Source organism: Rhopalosiphum maidis, chromosome 1 (assembly GCF_003676215.2).
Source record: "Rhopalosiphum maidis isolate BTI-1 chromosome 1, ASM367621v3, whole genome shotgun sequence".
In the NCBI taxonomy this organism is placed as follows: Eukaryota; Metazoa; Arthropoda; class Insecta; order Hemiptera; family Aphididae; genus Rhopalosiphum; species Rhopalosiphum maidis.
Window position 1 is genome coordinate 37,331,852 of NC_040877.1, and position 23,433 is coordinate 37,355,284.

The 23,433-nt window shown below is 26.0% G+C and overlaps 1 protein-coding gene and 1 non-coding gene across 2 annotated transcripts; both read right to left on the bottom strand.

The window, feature by feature from the left end:
- Nucleotides 1–1,424: 1,424 nt before the first annotated feature.
- On the bottom strand, nt 1,425–6,332 carry LOC113560621 (protein SDA1 homolog). The gene is made up of 13 exons (XM_026966610.1): nt 6,246–6,332; nt 5,968–6,171; nt 5,713–5,895; nt 5,572–5,637; nt 5,316–5,492; nt 5,151–5,249; nt 4,827–5,061; nt 4,411–4,546; nt 4,162–4,336; nt 3,567–4,081; nt 3,026–3,110; nt 2,813–2,968; nt 1,425–1,571 (listed from the first exon to the last, which is right to left on the bottom strand). Exons 1-13 carry the CDS (start codon nt 6,330–6,332, stop codon nt 1,527–1,529), a joined length of 2,163 nt encoding a protein of 720 aa, XP_026822411.1. The 3' UTR covers nt 1,425–1,526.
- Nucleotides 6,333–8,010: 1,678 nt separating this feature from the next.
- On the bottom strand, nt 8,011–8,082 carry Trnad-guc. Its single transcript has one exon. It is a non-coding gene; the product is annotated as a tRNA-Asp (tRNA).
- Between the last annotated feature and the right edge of the window lie 15,351 nt (nt 8,083–23,433).

A 23,433-nucleotide genomic window follows, 5' to 3' on the forward strand; every position in this document is an offset into this window, starting at 1 on the left:
GCAGCAGCTAGCAATAGACGTTTATAGTTTTTGTATCCGAAATACATTTTAATTCTAATACAATAGAACCTCGATTAATCGTCACTATCTATCAGGACCAGAGCCTTGACGGATACGGGATAATCAAAAAGACGGTTTAACGAGTAACGAAAATTTTTTTACACATACCTACAGCATACTTATTATTTATTCTTTTTTCAATTATTATGGCTGAATTTTTAAAACAAAGAAATCGGCAATCGCAATCGTAATTATGTTAATTGTATTAATACTTCTAATGTATTATTATTATTGATGTATTAATTATAGTATTATATTATGACAGACAAAACAATAATATTATGTTTTAAAAATATAATTCAATTATGTTGTAGATAGACCACTAGAACAGCTAAAATTAGTACTTAGTACTAACATCTAAAATCTACTTAAAAACATAATTGTTGACCGTCGTTTAAATAATGGAAAACTCACTAATTATGTACATCTGAATACATTAAATTATTATTAAATATTTAAATATAATAGTTAAGTATTGTTTACCTACTCTTGAAACGATTTAATGAGATAATTTATTCTTACATATTTCCATAATCGTTTTTTTAGTTGGTAATTAATTTAATTTACTCATTAATTACGTACATCTATACTATATTAAGTTAATTAATAATAATAATAATAATAATAATAATAATACAAATAATAACTATTTAAGTCATTATCATTTGGTAATTTGGTATGGTATTACTTTTTATACAAATCTCGAAATAGTTGATAAAGTAATATAAATAGTGGTACTCATTTTTATTTTTATTAAATATCAATTTATGTGCTATCATATTACGTAAAAAGAGTCATACAATAAAACGATTGTACTATAGTGACATAATATTGATAGATTAATATTTATTACTAAAATTTTAAAATTTTCATAGCCCCCATATCTTCTGAACCCATTATCATGGATCTATATTATCCTTAGCAAATAAAGTTCAATAAATAAAAAACTACTCGTTTAAATTTTAATTTTGATGTATCACAGTTTTAGAAAAATTATCTGCTACATCTAACTTCAATATGTTTTGCTAATATACACACAACACTGAAAAAGGTCATGTTATTTCTTTAATGCTCAATGTTGAACAGATACATATCTATGTTCAAAATTAATCATTGAAAATCTTGATTAACTAGACATTACTAATTTTAATTACCTAACAATATGTACAAAAATACAAAATTATACTATATGTTGGTACATTTTTTTAGAATATACTATGATCTACATAAAATATTAAAATTTGTGTAATGGTTTAATGATTACCTATCTCATGTAACATTATAGTCAATGTTTATTTAGTAATTATCTAATTGAGTACATAAAACTGTTTAATCAGTTTTGAAAAAGTAATAACTACATAATATAGATGATACACTTCAAATAAATAAACATTTATATTTCAATTAGTTATCTTGTACTTAATTCACATTTTTAAATACATGAAATTCAAAAATAATTAATTTTATTATTTCATCTTCTTCAGCTTGGTCAAATGATTTCGTAATGCAATCTGAAAACAAAAACAAAAACAAAATTCTATTTATGAATCCTTTACTATATTTTAAATATCTAAAAATATAAGAATACAATTAAATAATAATAAACAAAAATCAAACCACATTCAATTTTTAATACATTTTTAAAACAAGCAAAATATGTATACCTAAATCTATAAACATTCACTATTATTATGATTAAATTAATTTTGTTTTGTAGATTTAATAAATAGTTTTTATTGATATCAATGAAAAAAAAATGATTAATTAATTCATTTACATCGTTTGCCCTCTGTTAAAGACTTAGGGATTTTATTTGATTCTATTTTCTAAATTACTATTCAATGCTCATGTATCAGTGATTTAAAATAAAGCCTTAGCTATATTTGGTATGACTGTTTAAATTTTTATGATCTACTTGCTCTCAAATGTTTATACTCCTCACTAGTTTGTTCCTTATTAAAATATACTCCATTAATTTGGGACCACAAACAAATGCAGGACATAATGATTAACTTGAAAAAGTGTAAAGTTCTCAGATTTATATACCATAACTATAATATTCTAAGAACTCCTCACTTTGGTTATGAAAATATTTTAAAATTATTAAACTTAGAAACTTTAAAGTTACATAGCAATTTATCATACAACACATTTTTCTCCAAATTGCTAATTCATTTTTATTAAGTCGATTAAATTTCAAAGTTAACAAACACTACACTCGCAACAATCATTTATTTTATATTCTTTATTCTTCTCATAAGTACATATCAAACAAACCAATAAATATTTTAATGTCTTCTGGAAGTAGTCAATTACTTTAAAAAACATTGTTATTATTATTATTCTACGTGTTAGTTTATTTATCTTTTATATGTTATATCTTATTATTTTTAAATTATATTATACTAAAATATTATGAATTGGACATTTGTCTATATTAATAAATAAATAAATAATTACTAAGCATTATTATATTCTTAACTTTAATGGATATTATATTTGAGTTAATATTCTAAAACAGTGGTTCCCAAACTGTGAGTTGTGATTATTTGTTTAATTATTTTTATTTTTGGGTATATGTGAAATTGTGAACCAAAAGAGTTTAAAAACCTATGCCATAAACTTTAAAATGAATTCTTATGGACATTATTTATTATTTTAAATAACAGTTTCGACTAATAATCAAATAATCACTAACATGAATTTAAGCTACATAATTATTAATAATGACATTTTTAAATTTATAAGTTACCTGTTTATCCTTAAAAGACTTCTTTACTTTTCCTTTTGCCTTGTGTTTAATCATCATGAAATTTTTGGTCTTCTTTTTTTCTCTGTTTGTCTTACTAGAAAATGGATTTAAACGCCCATCCTTGTATCCAAACTTCTCTCTACCCTCTTGTCCTTTCTATAATTAATAAAATGTATAAATATTTAATTTATTTAATAGTAAATTTATTGGTACCTTAATAGAGTCTATTCTTGTTTGTTTATCATGTTTTCTTTTTTTATAAATATTTTCAATATCTTTAAGCCGAACTAATTCTCCCCTGAAAAACATAAAATATAAATTAATTAATTATTTATTAATATTTAATATACAGAGTGTAACAGATAGAACTGACTTTTGGAATAACTTTTGTTCTAATTAATATTTTCAATTTTTTTTTTTTATTTAACTGAAAAAAAAAATTAAATTTGATTTAAATTCTTTTAGATAAATTTAAAATAGCCAATTTGTGTATTTGATTATAGGAACAATTCTGATGGTAAAAAGATTTATCTAAGTCAATTATTTTTTAAAATATTAATATTTTTTAATTAAATTAATTTGAAACGTAATAATTTTTAAAAAAATATGATTTTTGAGAATTTGCTGACATGAGTATATTTCTTAAATGATTTATTCATCATATAATATTTACAATTTTTGTCATACATTTAAGTAGCATATTTTTTTTGTCAAGTCTCTCTATTACTCCCTGTATTCTAAAAATGATTATTACCTAGACGTTTCTTCAGGTTCAGCGGGTCTTTTACGATTTTTAGCAGAAGTCATCTGTTTACTTAATTGAGCAATTTCTATACGTTTAAAATCTTCATCAGATAAAATTCTCATTGAACTAACTTGAGCTGCCTTTTCTTTCTTTTCAGCTAATTGTTCTTTTTTAGATATTACTTTCTTTTTTTTAGTAATCGTGTTTGTTGTTGAGTTTTGTGTAGAAATACTTTGATCAGTGTCATTTATTCCCTCAGTATCAGTATTACTTTCTACATCATCATTTTCTTCATCATCACTACCATCAACATCTTCATCTTCACCATCTATGTTCTCATCTTCACTGATTTCATCCTCTGAATGACTAACATTCACCCATTCATCACCTGACTCATCAGAATCATCACAAGACTCATTATTTTCTGTTTCGAGAAGTATTTCAGCACCAGGTACAAACTCTTTTGCATCCACTTCACCATATTTTCTTGCCACAATTTCCAACGATGCCTCGGTAGGTCTTCCCTGAATAATAAAATAGTATAACCATTAACCATAATTAAATAATATAAATGTAACACAACTAAAAAAAAAAAAATAATTACCCTATCTTTTTTATGCAATAAATGTGGCATAGAAGATCTATAAACATGTATTAATGACTTAGCTGCCATCATGACACTACGCTCACGATAATTTTTGTATTGAGCAAGATCTCTTAGTAAATCTTCAGTCATAACCAAGGGGGCTCTTGAACACATTTCACGAATTGCATTTAACCTAAGAAACACAAATATATGTATACCATATTTTCTGCTATTTTAAAAATCTATTCATTAATATGCAAATCTTACCCAATTGCCATGACATCAGATGAATTTCTTTCGGTAACAAAATTATTAACTAATGCACGTAACACAGGTTCTAAAACATCGGGTGGAACAACTTCGTGTGATGCCTGAGCAACAAATTGCATCATTCGTACTACCTCTAAAACATTATAAATCAAATTATTACAGTGTAAATACTTTATCTGATATTATGACTTTCAGTAGCCAAAATTTTAAGTGTATCTTACATCTACATTAATAAACTGTAATCACAACAATATTTATCATGAAATCGACTATTTTAGTAAAAATATCAAAATAAATAAAAGAACCAACTTTAAATAACCAATTTAGTTACATAAATTAAAATTAATATGAATTTATTTATTAATAATACACATATATATATTATAGAAAGTCAAAATTTATATTATATTAACCTTTTTGATGAGGTTGTAAAAACCTTTGGATATAAGGGTAAAAATTGAAAATTATTAATTGGTGTAAACCAATTAATCGTGAAACTACATCTAATGTCAACATTTTTACTTCAAACCGTTCATGTCTTTTTTCTAACTGATGAAATAATTTTTCTGCAAACCCTTGAGGATCATGTATTAATGTCAAAGCCGCAAAATTAGATGATTGTGATTGTTTCTTTTTTTTTTTATTTTTCTGAAATAATTGAATTGAATTATATTTTTAGACTTTATTTTTATAAATACAAATCAAAAATAATTTAAGTAATTTGAAATGATCCATACCTCAACTAATCTTTTAACTTTTTTTAAATTTTTTGTTCTTTTTCTTGTAGTTTTGCTCACTTTATTAGCCATAATCACTTCTCTAGTATTGGGTGTGTCCTTAGATAATAATTAAATTTTTTTTAGTATTTTAAGGAATAACATAATCATTTGGTAAATAATTACATCATCTGAACTTGATGAATCACTCTCGTCTGAAGAATCATTAGCATCCACAGTTACAAAAAATTTTAATGCAGCAACCATGACTTTAGTTATTTTTGAAAAACAACCTGTTGATATAACATTGACTGTTTTTGTATCCCTCCAAATATTTTTTTTGTACAAATCAACCATTATACCCTTAAATAGAAAACATTATATCAATGCAATATGGTATATATTTTTAATTTTTTTATTATACAATTTACTTAATACTTACTAAAGACATTTTAGCTGCCTTAGCATTGTTATCTTTAAGCATGGTGTACATAAAATTTTGAAGATTCTAACAAAAAAAAAAAAAAACAATAATTATAATCTACAGTTGCTCATAACTTCAGTATCTTTATACAACACTTACTCGATTTAATTTGGCATCTTTATGTTTTGAATTCAAGTTCTTAATATCAGAAACTATATGTGATTCTAAAAATTTTCTTAGTTCTTTATCTTGTGATCTGAGTAATCCAAAAAATAGAGAAAGCAAATCTGTAGGTGTCAATAATCGCTTGTTACGTAACAATATTAAAGCTCGGCAAAATGTCTGAGAATATAAATACAGTAACATTATAATTGCATATTTTAATTTTTAAATTGTGTTGTTATTAACACTTACCATTCGCATATCCTTATCTAGAACAGGACCATGAGTCTGTAACATATCCGTGAGCTCTTGTGCAAAGGTTGCCAATTCACCAGGATAGCAATGCGCTACCTGAGCCATAAACATTACCAGTTCATCAAGGCTTTTATTGAAATCTGTTGGGCGCAATGTGAAAACTGCCAATAGTGATTTATAATGGCGTTGTTGTTGTAGGAACTAAAAATGTTTAAGTTTTAAACATCAATTACAAAATTATTCATGATAGTCAATCTTTTAATAGTTAAATTTACTTCATCCTTATACGATGCTGGATCCCTTTTTATAAGATTTTGGAGTTGTGGTAAATTGTTTGGCAACTGATTATTGTGCCGCACCATTTTGTATTGTAAGTGGCTATCAACAAGTCCGATATGAATCCATGAACTACGCACCAGTCATAAATTAGTATGAATTAAGTACAACTGTGCTAGTACGCTAGACAGTAGACAGAAAAAGTAAAGAGCAATATAATATTACGAGTTACTATATGGCGGTTACGGGGGAGAAGGGAAATTATACGCCATGCGGTGATAAACTGACTGATATCCCACAAAATGATAAGAATGAAAAAAAAATCTCAATTTTACTACTACCAACATGAAAAAATAAAACTCCCATCTAATTATATTTTGCTGCCATCTTTTGCGCCGTGACACCAACAACATAATAATAACAAAAAAATGTTCCGAATTTTAATTATTTTATTTTCCCAAACAATTTAAATTCATATGTTAATTATTATTCAGTTATCTCAGCTTGAATAATAAAAATATTTACATTAAAAATACAGCATAGCGTACTAGGGTGTGCCATGTAGCCTGTAGGTCGTATACCCGTGACTGTCCATTAATTTTGGTAAAACTGCAACTAGCTTAAAATATTTTTTGGATTTTGTCATTGTCGTAGAAAGCCTTTAAACAATTGAAATTCTAAGGTAAAATTTGCTGTTTAATTATTTTTAGATTCTGAGCGAAGTGATGAATGTATTGATTTTACAATGTGTAGTTTTTTTACGATAAATAGTCGACTGTAGGCAGTTTTGGACATCAAATTACATTTTATCTTAATTAAAAATTTACCAGTTTACATAAAAATCATAGAGAAAACTGAGAAACCACAGACAATAAATTAAGAAACAACAGGAATTTCTATGGAAAACTAGTCTTATTTAGATGTCTCTTCGTCATATCGGGTCTAAAAATTGGATTTGGCGTGTACTGCGCTCTATTAACAAACAACATAGACTATTGAAAACAACAATGCAATTACTAGATGACGCTAGTAAATATCAAAAATGTTTTTATATTTTTAAATGTCTTACCTTTAATACTATTGACATTGATTATAATATATTATTATATTATAGTATTTATAATCAATACTATTGACTATAGAATGGTCTATTCCATAATAAATGCCTATACGAGCATTGGTATAGCCTTATAAAAACTTTGAAGAAGTTTTCGTTTTTCACTTATTTTTTTGTCGTTTCCCGATTAGCGATGAAAGGAAAATATGTCAATTGAATATTTGGATAATATACAGTTAAGTGATACATATTTAACTGTGAAAATGGGATTTAACAACGTTAATTTAGTTTATTTACACAATGCGTTATACTATATTATTATAATGATACCTATCATTAATTTATTGTTTATTATATTGAGTTACATTTTTCATAATATTTCATGAAAGAAAATTATGTGTTGTATAACTTTTTAAATTATTTATGAATAACAAGTAATTATTATTTTAAATAAAGTTAAAAATAACAAATGTATAAAAAAAATTAAGGTAACCGATTGGCGATTTATCAGTATTGATATACCTAAAACAGCAAAAGATAAACGAAACTATGATAGTCTGTGATAACTAATAAGGTATAGTTGGTGGTTAATAGATTAGTTATTTAGTTATATCTGATTACGAATTAATAAAATTAAATATAAAAATGATAAGTAATAATTATTAAAAAACGAATTTTGCATTTTAAAAAATATGCAAAAAATATTCCTCCCCGGCGGGGAATCGAACCCCGGTCTCCCGCGTGACAGGCGGGGATACTTACCACTATACTACCGAGGACTATGATGTAATATAAAAAATTAACTATTTTTCACTCATCCAGTGGCCTTTGTTGCTGTGCATTTAATTAAGTAAAAAAATAATTTTTCTTCATACTTATTAATATTATTATTCGTATTTTGCAATAATACATACAAATCAGACATTAGTAATCGAATATAGGAAAACATTTTGTAGATGATCTCAATTTAACGTTTTAAAAACAGTATTCCAAGTGCGAAATTATTAAACGTAGAACCGTGGATCACTACATTTTTTAAATACTATTATAATTTATAGTTACTTACCTAAATTTTTACTGTATATGTTTATGAATTTAAAATTTAAAAATATAATCCACGATATTGTTAATAATGAACATGGATTTATGTCCGCCTAAATTCGACGGGTATCGTTTAAAATCACACACACTTTGACAGTTAAAAATTTAATATTAATTAGGTATTAAACAAATTGTTATAAAATAACTCAATATATGAGATCTTATATTATAATTTCGATATCAATTAAAAATAACTATGTTTAAAAAATAATTCAATACATAATTAATATAAAACAAGGTACCTAGGTAGGTATATATAGTTAATAATACTGGGAAAGGAATAAATGCAGATATATCCTAAATAGTGTTTTCAAATATTTTATTAAATTTATTTCATAATTTATAATTTTATGATTCTGATTAAATGTAATAACTGATGCGTGGTTCTAAAAGATAATACGATTTTAGATAAACGTAGTGTGCGTTATTGATGCATGGATACCATTATACCAGTGTGTGTGTGGTAATGAATGGTTTGGTTTGGGAAAACTATGCGGAATCGATGTTAGGATTTGAACGACCTTTTTTTGAAAATATACGATTATGACGATCACCAAATTCGACAAGTGTTACATGATACATGACTCATAATTACGATTGAAGATATTATGTTTAATCGTGAATCGTAATTAAATGAAAATTACACAACAACTAATATTCATTAATATTAAATTTTATTTTGTATTTTTTTTAAACAAATAGTCTTTATAAAAACACATTCTTTACGTCAATACACACCAACTTATTTTAATTTATATTTAAAAATGATTAATCATTATCACTATAGCTGTAAGTTAGAGATTTTTCATTTAATCATGAATTATGGTTTGGAATTATCTCAAATGATTTTTATCAACATTTAACAACAATAGTAATGGTTGAATTGCTATTTGCTTATCGGAGCAACAAATTAATCTATGTATTTAGTAGAGATTTTATACCGAAGTAATTAATAAAATGATTATGCTGAGTTGAGCATATATTATGCTAAACTTAAACCTTTAGAATATAAAATATTTATAAATTAAATTTAATCATTACGCTGAAAACTATAAAATTTAAAAATATATACCAAAGAATGTATGCAAATATAAACGAGTGGCGAGTGCTCATAGGAAAAATCTCAGTTTCAAAAAAAGCCCGATATCTATAGTCATATCGGTTATTTTTATTAAAAAATTCCAACAAAAGACAACTAATTCTAACCAATTAAAAATATATATAATTTTTTTAGTGAATACTGGCGTGTGCGATCTACGTGCTATTTACCAGTATGCCGCATGTGGTGATGTCCACGACCAGTGGTAAAAATGCGCGTATTTTCCAACCATTATTTAAACATGTTCTGAAGTTTTTAAATTATTTTAATAAGCGTAGATTACCAATCACGGTAAAATTTAGGTAGAAAACAAAATAGACTGCATCGAATTTTCAGTGAGCTGCAAAGATATACACGTACACTTATAAATTATTGAAATACACTAAGCGTCGTATCTAATATTTTGTTTATTTTTTTCCATATTAGAGTCAGGTAGTAAAATATTGTATTATTATATTATTATGATATAGCTTAATAGTCGATAAAAATATTTTATTGATTATTCGTATTTCGCTTTCGAGGTCTTCAAACTCCATGGGATTTTTAAGGTTTATTTCTAATCCAGTTGCATCTTGCATATATACTAGGTATATCTCTGGCTTTGATATATATAATTTAGGTATCTTAAACTAGTCAGTAGTTAACTAGTATAATTATTTATATTAACTAACACGAGTACACTATATACAGTGAAATGTATACTATATGCCTATATTTAGTGTATACTGAGTGATTCTTTTATTAAACAATATTTACTACTTCAAAATCTATTAACATTTTTAGAAAACGTTTGTTTTTTTTTATAATTTCCAGTCGAAATAATATATTTAATATATGTATATACTCGTATATATTAATATTTTTATGTCTTATCCTTATAATTTTTAGGTTTTTTTTTTACTTTTTTGAACAAGTGAAGTAATAGGCTAACATTTTGCAGCGTATCCCCGTACTACTCAGTACTCCACTCCACTCACCTGTAAAGCTTTAGATACTTATGAAGTTATAGATCATAATATACTCCTCCAATTTTTGATTTGTATGTACTTATCGAAATACTTCGAAAAATATATTGCTTTAGAATATAAAAATTAAAAATGTTCGTTGTTATTCAAAAAAGTAAAACATTTAAAAATTATAACGAAAAAAAATATTTTCAAAAAAGTTAATAGATGATAAAATAATGAGTGTTGCTTGATAAAAAAATCACTCTGCAGTCTGTATATATATATACATATATTTATTCATATTATATAATATGTATATGTAATTAATATAAATGTTTTTGTTTGTATAATAATATTCACTTTGTATACAATTATAAAATGTGTTTTATTTAACTTAAGCAGGTTATGAGTTAATTTTTCTAAAATCCAATCGTTCTACATCGCCTATACAGTAACCGGTATAGGTTATATATATATACCTTTTTAGACTTTTATAAATGTTAGAAACATGAATTAATATTACAGACTTATCTACGTTAAAATTATGTAAGTAAATAAAATAAAATGGCGAAACATGATCCACTTTTATACAATACACATCATTGTACATAGGTATAATAATATTCTAGCGCATGATGAAAAATATAAAAAACGGCTTGCTTATACAATATAATAAATTGAATAAAATACCTCTAAGAGTAAATTAAGTCTTTAAAAATTAAGTACTTTAAATGCAAATCTTGATACAAAATGTATAAACGTAAAATCATATCTATTATCAAAATCTTAATACTGGTTGAAAATTACTCGTTAATAAAATATCTACTATATAAATAACCAAAATGAAATAAATATAAATTTTGTATTAATTTTTTTTTTTTATAATATATTTATATATAAAATTTGCATTTAAATATTCATAAATCAAAAGGGAAAAATTAATTGCATGTACATTTATTTTTATAAGTAAACGAAAAAACTCGATTTGCTTAGAAAACTATGAACATTTTATTTGATTATTTAAACAAAAATTTAAGATATCAAGTATGAATTACAATTAAATAATTTTATTAATCATTCACATAAGTAATATAATTACATAACTTTAGACCTTAAAAGCAGGATAGGTTATCTTAACTTGTATACAAAATTGTTGTATTTGAACAACAGAATGTAGTTCGGTAGTCTATAAATATTCAGAACCCAACAAAAATGAGGATATTTACCTACTATTTTTAATTTTAACAAGGTAGCAACAATGATACAAAAATAAAAATTTTAAAATACATTGAAATAGTATCTTTAATAATAACTTCAAATTAAAATTCCAACCGCTTAACAACTAAACCGTAATCATAGTGAAACACTGAAACATAATTATATAGTGTATGGTTAGGTTCAGTGACATTTTCGTGAAGATACCTGTAAACATTTAATTTTGAATAAGTACAATAAAGTAATTAATGGAACAACGAAGAAAATTTACATTCGGACAAAATCGCATCTAAAGAGACGTTCGTCGATATGAGGAAAATTCCCAATGGATTACGTTTGACCCATTACGTTCAATGGACTTTATTCTAGTAAAATAATTAATAAGCTACTTTAATCTATTATCTGAATATAAAATTAAACCCTTCACCCTTACTTACTGATTTAAATTCGGTATTCAGCAAGTTTATTATATATTTATGTTGAATATGTCCATATCCTGTCTATTTTAAACTGATGTCTAAACAATCTTTTGTTATTATGAATTGATAGTTAATAATTAAGTATTTGCATTACTCCATTCCTGCATAATAATAAATAAACAATATGAGAAATCAATACAAAAAATAATATTTGTTTTATTGGAATTCAATCAAATAATCACATATCACATTTAAGGGTTTCTTTCTATGTAGGCTGTTGACAACCTATTAAAAATGGCCATTGAAGAAATCTCAGCAAGAGGGATTTGGTGATGTTTTTAGAAAAACTCCCCAGATACTATAATTTTTTGATAGCTTTATCATATTTTCTAGTATTATGTATATACACAGAGATATAATATTAAATTTGCATTAATACATACGCTAATTAAAACAAATAACAAAAAAATAGTCATTACTCATTCGGCGCAAATCGCCTATTAAATAAGAACTCAGAAGTCACAAGTATACGAAAAAATAATATGATAAAGACGCGAAATGAATCTACTCACCAGCTATCAAGATCTAAGTGAATTCCGTCGGTACTACTCACTATATGAAATTACTTATATTATTATCGGCTAACAAATTTATATTTTTATCCAAGGTAACCATAATTTAAAATATACGTTTAACATTTTATACATGAGTAATAAATTTATGATAAATTATCATTGTTTTGCCAATCCCGATTAATCCCCCAATGAGCATATTTGTAATTTCACGAGACTTGCAATTTAATCCAATATTAAGTGCAATTTTTTATTAACACATTTAGGAAATTCATACGTCCTATTATTTCGGGTCTTGGCCTGTAGTGCGTATAAAATAATGTATTATAATTTTTGGGCGACGATAATACAATGCATGTATCAATCCTTATATTTACATAGAAACGTTTTAAGTTTGATGTCATACAGTAACACTGTTACATATTAATATTATTATACTTTCTTTTAAATATTAAGTATACCGCATACCTACACCTACCTATAATCGTGAATATAATGACTAATATAATATACGTTATTGTCACAATAAAAGGTAGTGACTAGTGAGTTTTTTTAGATTTCAATCGAGATTATCTTTATATTTGTATAATACGTTTGCTCGGACTTAAATGGTTTATTTGTTGTTTTGTATTTTATATTTATTTAAATAATTTATCATTACTATGCATGGGAGATGCATTCAAACTCGTTCTCGGATCTCTCAAAAAGTCTGCTTTATGTTTATGAGCTCCGCGTCATTACAACGTCTTTATGTCACTTGACAGTTCCACGTATAGGACTTAGCGCGTGCACACTACTACCTGTACACTTAACATTCAAATCATACAGCGTATAATAACATATTGTAACGTCGTAATATCATATCGAAAAACAGCCACCGGCTACGTAACGGCCGTAATCCATTACCGCCCGTGTATTTTATGTACCGTTTTATAAAATATTTATATATAATCCGTTGTCTCTCGCGTTTGCGTTTGATCACCGCGCGGTAGACCCAAATACTTCACGCAAGTTTAAGTATACATGCACCTTTTTACTTCGGCTATACACATATTATACTATATACAGGCAGATACCGGGAGCGGGACTGTGAATGTGTGTGTTTGTGTGTGTGTGTACGAGCATATAACAATTTTGGACGGTGTTTAAAGGTGTCGGAATATAGGGAGGGAGAAAGAGAGAGATAGTGAGAGGGGCATGGACGTAATGAGAATAAAAAAAATTTTCTTTAACGGACAGTGAAAACTTGATCTCTGGTATTGGCCCCGAGGCTCTGCGTATTATTATTATTAAATATAACACATGCCACCGCCCTCATCATCGCTGTAATCGTATAGTCTTGCAGTGGTGTTTATATATATTTATAATGCGCATACGTATAATGTATACACGTATAGGTATAGTCGTTAGGGTGGCAGTTTATCTGCCATAGCACGGTCGCGAAAACGTTTGCTACATATAATAACACAGGCGTTAGACGTCCGACATCGAATTAGCTTTTCGAGATAATATCACGTTGGGCGAAAAATATAATAATAATAATAAAAAAAAAAACCCAACTCGACGAAATTAGGTCTGCGGGCGATAATTATTGTAACACATTACGTGCGAAAATGATGGATGGGTATAGAAATACGTAAAAAAAATGAAATTATGATTACGGCGGCGGTCGGTCACGACCTCTTTAAACGCGACGGTGATGAAAAACAATCTAAACTAATAGCTCAATATAAGTATATAAATATGTTCGCACACACACCACATGAAACACGCTGAAATAAGCACGTGTGTACTGTATAGGTAACGCGATCGTGACCGACGGCTGCTCGTCGACAGTATAACATTTTGATCGTACGGCATTGCAAAGCGGGTGCAATGCGATTTATGATCGCAATCGAACTTGCCAATAATTGCCCACGTCCGGACTCCTCGTCATCCGTCACCGGATGTTGGGTTCGTGTAGACGGATGCCACCGTTGTGGGTGGGCTCGTGTTGCGACAGTGACGATTGCAATAAATAATAACGCCGTCGATGTTTCATGCCGTAATATAAGACTTGCGATGAAAAGAGAATAATATAGCGAAATAGCGTGTACCCACTACCCACATACATCATATATTTTTGTAAAATCTGTTGGTTGTCGAATTTCGAAGTTAAATTAGATTTCATATTATATCTAACATAATGTTATTAATTGTTATTGTATAATTGCTAATTAAGATTAGTGCTAAAATGATAACTAATTATAATCTGAGTGAAATTGATTTTTTTTTATAATGATAAACTGAAATAAGCAGGCTTTTAGTTACCTTTTAAATCATAAGATACTAAATTTTGTTTTAAAATAATATTAACATTGCTATTTATTGTATTGATTGATGGAAGCGTAAAAACAGCAATTATTCATTTTAATTTCAATTTTGATTGTTTTTTTTTTGTTCACTTCATATTTATAAGATAGTATTTATAAACTATAAATTAAAATAATTAATAGTATACAAGTAGTACTTAGGTATTACATAGATACTACCTATTTTTGAAAGGATTTAATTTTATAAATTGACTATTAAGTTTTATGTTAATTAACCAACGATAATGCAATCAAATCAAACTATAAATATTGAAGATTTCTTGTTAATATATATCTAGCAATATTATAAATATTTATCTAAATATTAATAAATACTCAATAACGGGTTAGGTATTTATTAAGGGGGAATCTAATAGGCAATAATTACTTTTATCTTGATTTGGTCTCCACGTACACGTTTAGTCTACTTCACAACCAACAGATTAATTATAACCATGTTTTATGGAGGTAAAAAGCTATAGCGAAATTTTGTAATGAAAACCCACTTGTTAAATGGATATAAGGTAATATTTGAAAAGTATTTAAAATATTGTAGTTTTTATAATGATAGGAAGGTTTGGCTTCACCACGTGTTCATAACCCCAACAGCAGCTGCTAATGTATTGCTAAATATCTATTACTGCTTGCTGCATCGATAGTGGAATATCAAGTGGGTAAGGGTTTTAATATTTGCACAGTTATTATAACATTATGTTTGCATCGATCAGCTAAAATTTTAAGTTTAAATATTATAATTCAAAACAGTAAAATTTAATAATAGCTAATATTAATTTAATTTTTCATTTATTTTCTTAATATTTTTGTATGACATATTCGAAAAGGATTATAGCTAGTTTGGGTGTAATGATACCAATCGTTACTATACTTAAATCAACGCATATTTAAAAGTTAAAATAAAAAATACACACAAAGATGTAATAATTATAGATATATAATATAATACCAATTATTTTTATATCCTTGCTGTGTTGATCTGTATTATTAATCAAATGAATTTGTATAACATAATATGACAAATTATTCTATTTTAGTGAAGTAAATTTCTTCATTATATGTATTATTATATTAATAATATATAATCAATAGCGCAGATGTAATCATACTAATTAGCATAGATAATTATGTGGTTGATTGTCGAGAAGCAAATGTTTGGTCAAACAATTATTCGCTGACCACAACTTAACTAAAAGTAATGAGAAAAAATAGTTCTTAATTAGACGGTTTTTCGTTATCGTTAACTGACTAAGTATCTAGGTAACGTCGAACATCATTATTATTTATTATTGTTATTATTATTAAAGTTTTTACGATACCATTAGAGGCATAATTTAAGTAGTCTTATGAATGGTTTTAAAAGGATTTTATTACCAAAAAATTCTGCACCATCATATAGTTTTAAATGCACAGAGTAGAGTAACTACAGCTGTAGTTGATATGGAACTACATAAAACAAATCTAACAACGAATTTATTCTTTTTAGGTATTATTAGATAATGAATAATGTGTATTTCACATCTAAATTGTACTTGAATATATGTATAATATATAATTAAACTACACATCAAACATTTAAACTGTTGTGATTCAAAAATAAAAACCAAAAGAAACTTGAATTTTCGCAAAGTATTCAAAATATTATTTAGTAGCCCTGATATAATTTAAAAATATTTTGTCGCTCTTTATGTTATTTATAAATATTTAAAGTCATAAATTTTTTTTGTACTAGTAAAAACCTTGATGACTTGATTCAAGGTGCCTCGTAAGCTTTCTTTACAGTAAATATCGAAAATACAAATATTTTTTTTATAAACATATAAATAAATTTGCAAATTATTTTGAAATTCACAACATTTTTAATTTATTTTAATTAATTTAAAAAATTTAATTAAAAAATGAAATTGTGTAAATTGAATGATCTAAGTTCAAATTTGACAAAATTACAACATTTTATAGCTAAGACTTGAAAATGTAATATGTCGTTCTGAATAAGTAGCTGTTCATATTCACACCTTTCTATGGTAAATTAGTAAATTTACTCAAAAGTTAGTACTTAACAATAATATTACATGATTTATTATAAATCATAATAAATATGATGTTTTAGGAAAAAATAATTTAGCCTATTGAATTATTTATAATAAAATAAATTACTTTAATAGTAATAAAATATTATGCTTAGTAATATAGGCTGATGTCAGATTCGCTCAGAAGCATTTTTCGTGTGCAATGATAGGTATATCATTGAATTTAAATTTAATACACCCATTACACTGAATTACTCAACAATGAGATACAAGTAAATAAATAGAGCGGTACCTTCACTTAATTTTTTTTTTGTTCCAAAAGACAGTTAATAAATGTATTAGATATTAGAATATTTAAGTCCTGATTCATGAAATATCTATATACGGGATGATTCATTTAACGTAAGATAATCAATACTCATTATTGATAATAATAAGAACACATAGTTAAAAATATATTTTTTTAAATTAATTAAAACTATGCGAAAGAAGTGTTTTTATGAATGTTAGTATTTTCTGAAATAATAAGCGTTTTATTATAAATGGATCACCTGTTACAGCTGTGTATAAGTATATTATAGTTTATAAATATAAGCGCATTAATTCGAAACAGCGTGATATATTATCATATAACGATTTCTGAGCAAATAGTGTGTTTTGTAATCGAATAATTTAGTTCATATATAAACAATAATTTAGATTTTAGACTGAAGAAATATTGAAGAAAAAAATGTTAATTTTACACTGGGTGGTCAAGCGATTGATTTCAGTTTCATTTTAATGGAAAGCCGCATATATGATTAATCCATTTAAAAGTTTTTTAATGGAAGATATGAAGAAAAAAACAAGTTGTTGCTTTTGGCGGAAATAATTTTAGGCATAATGAATCTGGTTTTTATGTAAATCTAAATTTATCGCTACACTAAAGAGTTCAACAACTTTATATCCTATTAAACGGTCATCCGAATTGTGACTAATATGTATAATCTACATAGGTGTCCGAACTATTAAGTATTTTATATTATAGTAATGTCCACGTCATATATTATCGTTAAATTGTTATATCATTTAATAATATTATTGCTCAAGTGTAACAACATACAAGTGAATGTATAACTAAATTGTCGTTTTTCGTTTTATCGCCATCGAATTCGATTATCAGTCTTTTGATCGTTTTATTTAATGTAATTTGTAATAGAGTATACCTTCAGTTATATCTACATTTTAGTATGGCATACGTATTATATAACATAATAATTTATATGGAAATCTTGATGGAACTTTTAAATTTTGTAATTTATTCAAATAACACAAATATATTTGTCTCAAAACTGAACATTTCCAATATCTTAATTGCACCTGTGTTTCACGTTCATTAGTATAAGACTTGAAATTGCCACGCGTGCAATTTTAAAACTCATGAGGCTTAAAATTAAAAACTCATAATATTTTCAGTAATCCAGCTTTTGTACTAGTATTGCTATTAGCCTATGATACCAGACTACCAAAGTACCATGCACGATATGAGTCGGCTACAGAACACATGTAGTGATTACCTACGTAGTACTACACACGGCTATAGATATAAGTGTCTACAGCCTTGGTACTACAGAAGGTATTATTGCTACTGAGAGTTATTTAATTTTTACAGATATCAAATTTGTACAGACGCATTATTGTATTTGTTTTTACATGAGAGATTATGCATATTTTATATGTAATTATTATGCATTTAAATTTAATCATTAATATTGAAATTGTCTAAATAATTGAATTATTTAAATTTAAAAAATATAGATTTCTTTATTTATAATAGATATTGAATAATCATAACATATTGTTTGAATTGTAAAATACACTTCATCAAATGATTATGTTTAAATATACCTAACCACACCTTGAAAATTGTATTAAATTTTGTGATTGTATCTTGCAATACGAACAGAAAATTTTGATGGCGACTTACTGAAAGTGATTGTGTTCTAATATACTTGATTCTATTTTATATTTTGCTAAAGGAAGCGAGGAACCATTTATACATATTTTATTTATAATTAATTATTAATATTAATAAAAAAAAAAACATAAATTTTGATAGCTACATATAAATAATTGTGAAAAAACCATTGTGGGTGATTGTGAATTCATTCAAATGTTCAATTGATTTAGAGTGCATGTCTGAAGTACGTTTGGAATCATTACATTTTGTGAAAACCCGATTTTTTTCTTATTAGTTACTATAGAAAAACAGATGTATTTTTTTTTAAATGTCAAGTACCTATTCTCTTCTTCCATCAATAAAATTACATTTATATAATTGAAACACTTGGGCGTGGTTCATAGGAAATAAATATAGTGCACACAATATATCTAGTCACGCCCAAACGTTAACGTAACTCGTACATAATAGAAACGCTTAGAATAAACTGAAAATACAGCTTGCGTCCGATAGAGGTCGGTACAAGATACTTATAGTTATAATAGATACTTATATCTACTATACAAGATACTTGCATATCACTATGATATATTCAACTTCTAGACATTGCCTAGTGCCTAATTGAATACTAAAGTAATAAACAACTTCGATTTGTTATTAGTTTATGGTTTATTTAATTTGAAATGAAAATATTGTTTAAGTTATCCAAATGGCAATTATGACTCTGCAGTACTATGTTCGAAATGAGCTTTCGTCGTAATATCGAAATCGTCCTTTGTATTTAAAATTCTATGTACATTTAGCCATTTAGGTACTAATGATAAACTATAGAATATTATATAGATACAATAGTCAATAATATTTGCATAATGCACATTATTTTAATCAAATATTCAAATTAAACACTTTGACGTTAAACAATGTTCAACCAATTAAATAAAATATAACGCCGGCAGTGTTTGAATTTTTAATTTTACATAATATTAAGTATATTAGATATTATTTAGAAAAGATTGTATATTTTCTATAATATTATTTTAATTTTGTTAGGTTATATAGGTTTCAATTTTGTGAGTTTGTGACTGCGTGTGTGAACTACTACTCAACTACTGTGCACTCGTACAGATTGTGCATTTAGTAAAAGCCTTAAGGACAAAAAAGAAGACTATCTACGTCAAAAAAAAAAAAAAAAAACATAATTACAAAGTATCATGTAAGTATTTTAATATTATAAAAAGTAATAAATTATAAGTGTGCAGTTCAATTTCGTCCGACTGCGTGCGGAAAACAACTTTACTATAGTCAATAATATATGAATAACCTATTTTAATGACCCGTTGTTCTCGCTTATTCGGTCTCTATTTTAATGTCCCGTGGTGTATAACTTAATCCACGTCCCTAATTACTGGTGGCCACGAATCACGATAATTTATTGATTATACATTAAATATTAATACGTAACGTGTAATTTCGTATTAACCCGAGTGTTAATTATATATAATACATAAACCATATATTATTATATTGTATATATTTTCTACAGTTACACTTAAAAATACCAAAACATAATAATATTACCAATATTAGACTAAGATATCTGTTCTAAACGACAGAAATGCCGCATTGCCGCCGTATCGTTTTAGGTTGAAACCAGTTCTGTTTTAAATTAATGGTAGCCATAGAAATAATTAAAATTCTAAGACGAAGAACTGGAGAAATAAAAATAAAACAAAGCAAAGATCCGAAAACAATTATAATATTATAGTGAACCGGCCACACAGTTACACAGAAAGTATATTAATGATATTATTTGGGGTTGTAAGATTTATTGATCGTATTTATATTACACGGTAGGTGTCTCTTATCATTATAATTTCGATTATACGCATTAGTAACGTGTGTCTATATAATAAAATACTGTACCAGGCACCAACTAACCATATATTTATACATGTCTTTGGTGTTTGGATATTCCACTTGAATTGTTTTATTATTATTAATATTATTTTCTAATACAACAAACAAGTGGTTGTTTAATTATAAAATTATTTTACTTAAAGTACAAAAACATCACTACCTAATCAGTATACATGCAAGTTGCAACGTGTAACGATCAATATTGTGCAGTCTAGAAATCAATCTGTCAATTCATTAAATCGTCGAATTATTCATTATATACTACGTTACTATAATAAATGTATTTACCTTAGGTTATTTATATTATTTATACGGGATGAACACAATTCAAAAGCTAAACAGAAAAACAAAGATTTAGCATTTTTTTTAAATTTGTAAATAGTAACAATAAAAATATTAAGAGAATAATATTAATTATGACTTATAATTATAATTATTAATTTAATTTAGTTACATTAAAAACACTTATATCAGTAATAATAATAGATCAAGTTAGAAAAGATGGGGTTTCGTTGCCTTCATCATCCTGTAAAATTGATTGTTTTTTAGATAACGTGTATATCGTGTAAGACAAAATGGGAATATAATAGAAATGGAAACGGCGAAAGTTTCGAAGAGGGTTAAATTTAATTGTATTCTCCAACAATACTAGAGAATTTATATTGGAATTAATAATTGTATACAAAAACATAATTTTATCATCCAACCTTCTGTCAATCAATGATTTTAATTCGAGAATACAAAAGATAGAAGAGGAACCATGCGAATGTGATGACTGATGGGCATTACATTTTTTAAAAAAAAAAGTCAAAGGATATCAGGAATACAAATATTTACAATATTGCATAAACATAACTATATGATATAGTAGTTATATTATAATATAATACTATAATACTACTAATATACTATAATATGGATAAGATAACTTGCATGGGTGTATAGTATCCAACAATTTATGGAAAAAATAATTTTTAGATATTAAGCTTATTTAAATTAAAGTAGGTTTACACATAATATGATGTATTATTAAGTATATAATGTAGAGTATTGAAGGTATTTTTTTTATTTTTTTTTCATTTTTCTCATTATTTTACATTATAATATTATTTTTATTATGGTTTATATTTTACTTGACCTTAAACATAGGTATGTATACTGTATAGTATGCATATTATAATCTGTATATTTAAGCTAGGAATAAAATAATTTTAAGTAGGTACCTAATTGTAATTCGATTAAAACATAGTTGAATTTACATGAATTTATTATAGTTGGGCTTGGGCACTATCTGAAAATCTTAAATTATACAACATTTTGAATTTTTTCCAGAACTAATTTTCACAATTCTCCAAGTACTGAGAAAGTTATATTTATCCACTAGATCAGCAGTTTAACAGTAGTTTAAAGCTTAAATAAAGTTGTATACAAATATACAATGCATGCATGCGCCGAAAACGAATCTTTAAAGCCATTATGATATTACTTCAGTCTATAGTTGCTCATTTAGCTACATGGATATTATATGCGTATTAACAAATGGCTAATAAAATGTAGAATGATACAATTTCGATAATATAAAATGTCACAAAGATATTTTAATTAGACATCAAGCTTACATTACGATAGTTATAATTATATTTTTTTCATTGTTCGTGAATAAAATGAAAATTCGCAATGTATACAATTCTCTTTGAATAATACCAGAAAAGTTTTTAACATCAAATGATTCAAAAGCGTAATTACGATTTTATGTTCAATTCACATGGCAATTCGTATACCTAAAAGTCAGATACACTCAGAACCGACTAAACGTTTGTAAAATGATTTTTAAACCACATTGCAATTATTTTTGAATATTTTCTTTAGTACTATTGTAAAATATTTATAAATTTACAAATTTATCATAGCCATAAATCAAAACGATTTTAGTAATCGACTCATTAAAAGAAACTTAAATCTATTAGACGCTATTATGTCAAAAAATACTAAAATTCGTGAGAAAACTATATTATTATTTTTTAAATACTAATTATAACAATTTTAGGTAAGTATAATATTATTTAAATACACAAAATTGTTTATACAAAAAATAAATGTACCATCTTAACTCATAGACCGTAATTAATATTAAACACTTAAAATCAGACCAATTATATATATACATTTATAAAAATATACAATATTTCTACTCAAAATTTAGCTTAACCTAACCATTCATTAATATATCAAATCCGTTGGATCTTAAACACAATGACAAACTGATTTGAAAAAAGAAATATTGTCACGGAGTTTTTTCTAGATATTGCTTAGGCATTTGATAGAGTATAGTATAAATTATAAAAGGCAGTCTCTGTAAATTAAAATTATTCCTTACAGACCCGACTATTTAATTATTCAATCTAATCTTTGTAACCGGGTATTTATAGTCAGGAAAAATAACTCGATTTTTTTATTATTTCACAAAATATAGATATTATGTAATAGCCATTCAAGGCAACGATCTTTCTCCAATTTATTCGATA

Bases quoted from the DNA above. Each gene is read 5' to 3' on its own strand.
- LOC113560621 (XM_026966610.1), bottom strand. From the start codon at position 6,332: ATGGTGCGGCACAATAATCAGTTGCCAAACAATTTACCACAACTCCAA. The intron at 4,547-4,826 runs GTTAATATAATA...ATAATGTTTTAG, and splicing joins TTTACAACCTCATCAAAAAG to AGGTAGTACGAATGATGCAA. The intron at 3,111-3,566 runs GTAATAATCATT...TATGTTTTTCAG, and splicing joins GAACCTGAAGAAACGTCTAG to GGGAGAATTAGTTCGGCTTA.